Genomic DNA, 8,029 nt, shown 5'->3' with positions numbered 1-8,029 from the left:
AAGCCCATTTCTAGGCTGATCGCTGGGCCAACAGGTTGTTATGCCCTGATATTTAGATAAGCCAACCCCTATCTCTGGAGTTAGTAAAGGAAGCATCCAACGCACTTGGACTGAGAATGAGGGAGGGGTGGTTCCCTAGAGGAAAATTGGGGTGCTATTCCCAAAAGAAGGTAGAATGGATACAGCAAAAACAATGACTACTCGAGCAGGAGGCGGCTCCGGTGGTCTGTTCAGCCATGGCCAAAATTAAGGCTCGAGACCTTCGTGGCAAGAAGAAGGAGGAGCTGCTGAAACAGCTGGACGACCTGAAAGTGGAGCTGTCCCAGCTACGCGTCGCCAAAGTGACTGGTGGCGCTGCTTCCAAGCTCTCCAAGATCCGAGTTGTTCGCAAATCCATTGCCCGTGTGCTCACCGTCATTAACCAGACTCAGAAAGAGAACCTCAGGAAATTCTACAAGGGCAAGAAGTACAAGCCCCTGGATCTTCGACCCAAGAAAACACGAGCCATGCGCCGCCGGCTCAACAAGCATGAAGAGAACCTGAAGACCAAGAAGCAGCAGCGGAAGGAGCGGCTGTACCCACTGCGGAAGTACGCGGTCAAGGCCTAAGTATCACAGCATCAATAAAGCACAAACTGGCTGACAAAAAAAACAACAAAAAAAAACAATGACTACTCGCTACAGAAACCAAAGGAAGAATGTCAAGGAGAATGGTAGTCAACAGTCACAGACCCAGAGGGTGAAGACGATGGGAAGTGAATGGGCACCGGGTACTTTAGACCTGCAGCTGAGTCATTTATTTCTTTAAAGGATCATAAACGTGGGAGAAAAACAGGTTTTAGTGGGTGATGGAATGTGTAGGAGTAGAAACACCTTAAAGGCAGGGATTTGATATTTTAAAGAAGTCTATCAGTGAAAGGAAGCAGAGAGATGAACTCTAACCCAATTTGTACAATTACTGAGTGAGGCACTGTGCTAGGCACTGGTGACACTGAAAAGAATAATTCCCAGTCTCTGTCCTCAAGAAGCTCAAAGCTTGGAAAGGAAGAGAGAATTGTCAATGAATAAAGTATGCAAAAAAGGAATACTTACTGACTCCAAGGTTGCAGAGTGGGAAGGTGCCACCAGTGAGGGTCTGATATTAGATCAGAATTATCCTACGAGAGAACAATGAATCTATTCAAAGGTATCAGGAAAGTCTTTTCGTGGGAAGTGGTGCCTGAGCTGGGTTTTGTGGGATGAATGGGAGTTTGCTTTAGGAAGCAAAATGGAGAAAGGAGTGGCAGGCAAAGGTAAACCTTCTGTAAAAGGTTCATGCATGCATATTGCTGGTATAAGAAGTGCAGAGGGAACATGGAAGGTGGAGAAGGCCTGTGTGATACGCCCAGGCGTTGGGCTTTGTCCAGTGGTGTTGAGCAGCGGGCAGTGAAAGGTTTTCAGTCAGGGCAAGACAGGTCAGATTAACACGTTAGAAGACTCTAGAGTTAGTCTGAAGAGGGAGACACGTGGAGACAGGCCAATTCAGAGGATGTGTCGGCAGTCATGGCAAGGAGTGACAGAATTCAGCACAAAAACAGGGACAGAGAAGAGGGGGTGGAGTGGAAGGATCGTCAGGATCAGGGAGAACTCATTAAACTGGTGATTGTTGGATGGGGAGTGAGAAAGAGGGAAGCTCTGAAGACAGAGGAACCTAGGCTCTGGAAGGAGGAAATGAACCCTGCAGAGGGTGATGCCAAACAAGTGGGGGACCGATAATGGGAGGAGAGCATCCCCAGAGGGGCAAGGAGGGCGGGCTGCAAACATGGGTGGGGGCAGAGACAGGCTGAGCGCTGCGTGGGGAGGAAAGATGGAGAATATAGAAAAGAACCCAGAGCGTTATTGAGGAGGGCAGAACAGTCAGAGAGCTTTAATTTTCTCAGTTAAGACGGCAGTGAGATCACCTGTTGGGAGTGAATGGGCTTCAGATTTCCCCGTGGGGCTAGTAACAGAACCAGTCAATCGCTGAGTCATGCCAGCTCCACCCCCACCTGGCCCTCCTCTCCGTCTCCCGCCATTTGCTTCATCTAGGTCTTCATTAACTCAGCAACACTACGCAGGGCGGACGTGGGAGTGCTTGTCAGACCTCCTTCACCTCAGGAGCTTCTTCAAACTTTCACCCACCCAGCATCTGATTCGGGAGATCTGGAGTGAAACCCGGGCATGTGTGTTGTCAGAACCTTCATAGGAGATTCTGAAATTCATTCTTACCTTCCCCCCAACTCCAACACACTCAGCTGAGAATCAATCACTGAGATACATAGGACCGAGTCCTGGAATTTGCGATGCTGTGGGAGAAGATGGGGTGGAATCGTTTGCAGAAACTGGGTGGGTGTCAAGTGACTCAGGAAAGGAGGACAAAGAGAGCAGGTGGCAGTGCCAGCAGATCTGGGGAAACGCGGGGGCTCCTATTCTTACATTCAGCGGATACGCCTCTCCCAGCCACAGGAGTGCCAGTGACCACACAGAGAGACTCAGATCTATAAAAGCTGAGCACAACCGAGGATAACCAGACTTTTCTGAAATATCATGGTCCTTCTTCTAAAGGCAAGGAATGAAAATGGAAAGAGGAAAAAAAAAACTATCAATAGTGGTATCTGCAAAAGTTTGTGTGAAGCACTGCCCTCTGCTGGTTACAGTGGGACCTGCAGCTGTGTGGCAACAGCAAACAGGTGAGTGAGTGGGGCTTCTCTGTAATTGTAGGTCAAGTCCTGAACTAGCATTAAATCCACACATATGACTCTTCAAGTAATATCTGAGCCTTAAACTTAGGCTTAGGTGTTTGCCAAGTTAACTATGTTCAAATTAAGACACAAACTGTCCAGGAAAAATACTAAGGCCCTGAAAAAATTTCCTTGGAGAATACTTTTCTTTTTTTTAAAGATTTTATTGGGGAATTGGGGGAGAGGAAGAGCGTTGAGGAATCAGGAAAGGAGAACAAACAAGTTTCTGTCCTTTTGTTCTTCATCTAGTTGTGGAGGACGTCACTTCACTGGCCCATGTTGGTATTATCATTGCGCTCTTCCCGGGTGAGGCAGATCGGTCGCGGGTCACTGGACAGCTGCTCACAGTGGCTCTTGGCAGCTCACGCTGGCTGTCAGCCGCTCACGGTAGCTTACGGGAGCCCACTGCAGCTCCAATGCAGCCGTCACCGGCGACTGATGGCAGCCCAGCTCCAGGTCAAGCTGTTGTTCACCATCTTAGCTATAGAGAGCACAGTGTCACTGGCCCTCATGTGGGATCCGAACTGGGGCCCTGCTGCTCAGAGCTGGCATCCCAAGCCAACTGTTAACCAACACGCCACTTGGCCGGCCCCCTTGGAGATACTTTGATGTGCATTTAATGGCCACAGTCACCTGGAGGCAAGCTGCAGAGACAGAATTTTTTTCCTAGAATGTAGGAATAAACTTTCAAAAAAGATTTAGTAATTCTGTGCTATTGATAATAATGGCCAACATTATTGAACATGTATCGTTATTGGCACCTTGTACAAGTGCATTACATCAGTTAACTTTCGTAAAAATCCAGTGAGGCAAGAACTATTATTACTTTACTGGTGAGATAACTAAGGTAGAAGGAGTATAGGTACCTTGGCCAAGGTCACAAAACCTTGGCAGAGCAAGGAATTATAGGTTTAATGTCATGCCCACTGCTTTATCACATATACCAAAAATGTATAATTGCTCATAATTATAGATGTTTACTTCATACTCATGTAGTGGTCCCACACAGGTGTTTCTTGTGAGAAGGGACTCAGACTCCTTCTGGCCTGTGGCTCTATTCACTGGGAATGGTCATTTTCATCAGCACGTGTAGCCAGCCAGAAGAAACTAGCAAGGAGAAAGCACCCCTGCTTCTTAAAAGCTGTGGCTTACATTCCAATGGCAAGAACTAGACCCTTGGCCACACTTAGATACCAGGGTGGGAGGGAAATGTAGTCTGTGCCTTGTCAGCCACTTCCCAGCACCAACTCTACCCTGTGGGATGGAGCAGGGATTTCTGTGGTCAGCTGGCCACCTTTGCCCTTCCTTTAGTAAGATGGACGCTTCACTGACTCAGGTCACACTTTTTCAAGGAACTGATCACTACCCCAGGTGAGTGCCTGAAGATCCACCTGAAGATCCTGAGGCTGGGATCTTTAAGCAATAAATTATCGGTGAGGTGCTTTTTCTGCTGACAAAGCACATTCACATTGATTATCTCATTTAATCCCCACAATTCCTGTGAAGTGTGTTAATTTCATTATTTCCCGGATAAGGAAACTAAGGCTTAGTTAGCATCAGGTGACTTGCCCAAGTTCCCTCAGGTGGAACTCAACGTATTCTCATTGCCAGATCCTAGAACTAGTGGCAGCTGCTAAGCTTAGGAGGCCCTTGATCAAAATATTTTACGGTGAGAGGATGGGAGTGGGCAGCGCTATGAGCAGAAACAGGTGAGGCGATCCATGGCCTGAGTAGACATTGCTCGTTAAACAGGGACGCTGGTGATTCTTTGTCCAGTTACTGCCAGGAATTCTAAAATTGGAAAAGTTTGGTAGTGGGAGAGAAGGGAGGCAACAAAGCGGGGAATGGCAAATAGAAGCGGCTGGAGAGACAGCATGGTTCTCAAATTTTTTCTTTATTTTCTACCTTTATCAAATGTCACAGAACAAATAGAACCATGGCTTACAAAGTACATTTCACAATTTAACAATTTACATTGAGGATTTGATTTACCCATGACAATTCTATCATGTTCTTGATTGTTGTCGTTTTTTCCTCCTGGCAGTTTATGAGGAGTCTTCACTTCCCTCCCATCCACCGCACACCCTCCTTTGGGTTTTATCAGTCTCTGATGACAATCTAGTAAAATAAGGAGGAGCTGTCATTATTTCAATTCTCACCAAGCTTTCATTCTGTGCTACTTTTAATGTTTCAAGTTTTATATTTTTACTGTGAACTTTTTAAATATACAAAACAGGAAAGTAATATGCAAACCTACAGATAACTCAGTTAAAACATTAGCTATTTCCCAATGTATTTCTGTTACTGATTTCTAGATTGATTCCATTATGTTCAGAGAGTAGAGTTTGATGACAAGTATTTTACTAAGATTTGTTAAAGGCACAGAATACGGTCTATGTTGGTGAATGTTCCACATGCACTTGAAAAGAATGTGTATTCTGCTGTTGTTGGATAAAGTGTCCTATAGAAATACAGTTCAGGCCAAGTTTATTGATGGTGTTGTTCAGGTCTTCTACACGCCTGCTGATTTTCTGTCTACTTGTTCTGTTACTAGTTAGTGAGGGAAGAGTATTGAAATTTCCAGCTACAACTGTGGATTTGTCCATTTTTCCTTTAGCTCTTTCAGTTTTTGCTTCACATATTTAAAAATTCTGTTGTTAGGGGTATACACATTTAAGATTGCTGTAGCTTCTTGGCGAATTGAGCCCTTGATTATTAGGAAATGTCTCTCTATCTCGGAAATATTCCTTGCTCTGAAATCTATTATACTTTGTCTGATAATAATAATATAATCACTCTATCATGGGATATTCCCCCCATCCTTTTACTTGTAAACTATCTCTGTGTTTGTTTATATTGGATTTCTTGTATTCTCTTTTCCACTCTAATTTTTGTTCCTCTGTTATATATTTTATACCTTCTTTTAGATAATTTGAACATTTAATATTATTGATTAATTTATATTTGAATTATTAGTATTCTGTTTCAATTTATCTGTTGGCTTTTTCATTCTAGTGGGTGCTCTAGGATCGTGTGTGTGTGTGTGTGTGTGTGTGTGTGTGTGTGTACTTTCACAGTCTACTCACAGGTAATATTTTACCACTTCAAGAAAAATGTAGAAGCCTTACAACCACATCAGTCTTTACTTCTTTATGTTATAGTTATCAAATGTAGTTCATCTACATACATGGAAATGTGAGCCATACAATCTTATGATTTTTGCCTTCAATTGTCATACGTATAAATAACTGCAGGGGAGATAAATCGTTTTCATTCACCCAGATAATTACCATATCTTTTGCTCTCCTTCATTCCCTAAGTTCCAAGTTTTCTTCTGATATTATCTCCCTTCAGCTTGAAGAATTTCATTTAGCATTTCTTTTAGTGCAAGCCTGTTGGCAATAAACTTTTTGATTTTCTTTCATGACTGGAGACTCCGTGGAGACCATGACTAGAGCCCACCCCTTGGGTCAAAGGCACAAGAGAAAAAAGAGGGAGAAAATCCTACAAACTCACCCCATATAGGTCACTTCTTCAAGTTTCAACTCCCCTTCTCAACCTGCCTGTTTTTCTTTACTTGTCAGAATCCTCAGCGAGTTAGTTTCCTTTGTATTTTGTCCAGTATTTTAGTTCTAATCAGTATAATAGTCTCCATGTCAGCCCAAGTCTGTTTTCTCCTGTCTTTGGTGGAATTTTCTCTTCTTTTTCTAGCTTCTTATGATGGAAGCTTAGATCATTGCTTTGAGACTTTTTTCTTTTCTAAGGTAAGCATTTAAAGCTATACATTTCCTTCTGTGCACTAATTTTTTTCATCCCACAAATTTTAAAATGTTCTAGCTTCATAATCTTTCAGTTCAAAGTATTTTCTAGTTTTCCCTGTGATTTCTTCTTTGACCCATGCATGGGCAAATTAGAAGTGCATTGTTTGATTTCTACTTAGAAGCTCTCTCTATTTTTATTATTGATTTCTAATTTAATCTGATGTCACAGAACATATTAAGTATAATTTCAATCCTACTATATGCATTGAGACTTGTTTTATGGCCCAGTGCCATTGTCTATAAATTGAATATTTATGTGCACATGAAAAGATGTTATTTTGCTGTTTTGGGGTGTGATGTTCTATAACCATTAATTAGGGCAAAAGTGGTTCAGATCTTCTATATCTCTACTGATTTTCTATTTACTTGTATCAATAACTAAAAAAGAAGCATTAAAATTTTGTTTTTCTTTCGGTTTTGTTAGCTATTATTTTATGTATTTTGTCTTATGTGTTTTCGGATGTATAAACATGTAGGATTATGCTTTCTTGATGAATTGACCACTTTATTACAAAATGTCTTTTTTGTCTTTGACAATAATTACTGTACTTAAATCCATTTAATCTGATATATAGTCCAGTTTTTTATGATTGTTTGCCTAGTATATCTTTTCCCATTTCAGCCTTTAATGTCTCTGAGTTTTTGTATTTAAAGTAGGTTTTCTTGTAGATAACACTTGTTGGATTTATCTACTTTAGCAACCTCTGCTTTTATTTTGAGTATTTGACAGTTTATATTTAATGTAATTATTGATACAGTTGGGTTGTTATTTGTTTCCTATTTGTCCCAATTGATCTCTGTTCCTTCTTTTTATCTTTTTCTACCCTCTTTTGGATGTCAGTATTTTTATATTCCATTATACCGCCTCTATTGGTTTATTGACTATAGCTCTTTCTTTTATTAACTGATTTTCATAGTGCTTGTGCTAGGGTTCACAACAACCATCTTTAACTTATCACAACCTATCTTCAAATATGATACCTCTTCTCCCTTCCTGTATATTTCTACTTCTCCCTTCCATTCCATTATGTTTTTGTCATACATTGTATCTCTGCATATGTTGTAAATCCTGCAATACATTATTATTTTGCTTTAAACAATCAAATGTTTTTTTAAAGTTTAAAAATTAAAAATAAGTATTTTATATTTAATCACTGTGTTAAATGTTTATCATCTTTAGTTTTCTTTATTCCTTTGTACAGATGTAAATTTCTGTCTGGTATTAGTTAGTTCAGCCTTTAAAAATATCCTTTTTATTTCTTTATTGCAAGTCTGATGGCAATGAATTAACCTACCTTTTGTTTACCTGAAAATATTTTTATTTTTGTCTTTAGTTTTGGAGTACATTTTTGTGGATATAGATTCTAGGGTAATAGTATTTTTTTTCTTTAAAGATGTCATTGCATTTTCTTTTGGTTTCCATTGTTTCTAATGAGAAGTCAGTAGAATT

General features: G+C 41.0%; 1 protein-coding gene across 1 annotated transcript; it reads left to right on the top strand.

The window, feature by feature from the left end:
• Positions 1 to 207: 207 nt before the first annotated feature.
• On the top strand, positions 208 to 643 carry LOC109381905 (60S ribosomal protein L35). The gene has a single exon (XM_019641011.1). The coding sequence runs from the start codon at positions 237 to 239 to the stop codon at positions 606 to 608; it is 372 nt and encodes a 123-aa protein (XP_019496556.1). The 5' UTR covers positions 208 to 236; the 3' UTR covers positions 609 to 643.
• Positions 644 to 8,029: the final 7,386 nt, after the last annotated feature.

The sequence above is a fragment of the Hipposideros armiger genome, unplaced genomic scaffold (assembly GCF_001890085.2).
Source record: "Hipposideros armiger isolate ML-2016 unplaced genomic scaffold, ASM189008v1 scaffold_55, whole genome shotgun sequence".
In the NCBI taxonomy this organism is placed as follows: Eukaryota; Metazoa; Chordata; class Mammalia; order Chiroptera; family Hipposideridae; genus Hipposideros; species Hipposideros armiger.
The sequence above is the reverse complement of the archived record's forward strand: the minus strand, read 5'-3'. Positions and strand labels throughout refer to the sequence as shown.

Coding starts and splice junctions, on each gene's coding strand:
- LOC109381905 (XM_019641011.1), top strand. CDS start 237: ATGGCCAAAATTAAGGCTCGAGACCTTCGTGGCAAGAAGAAGGAGGAG.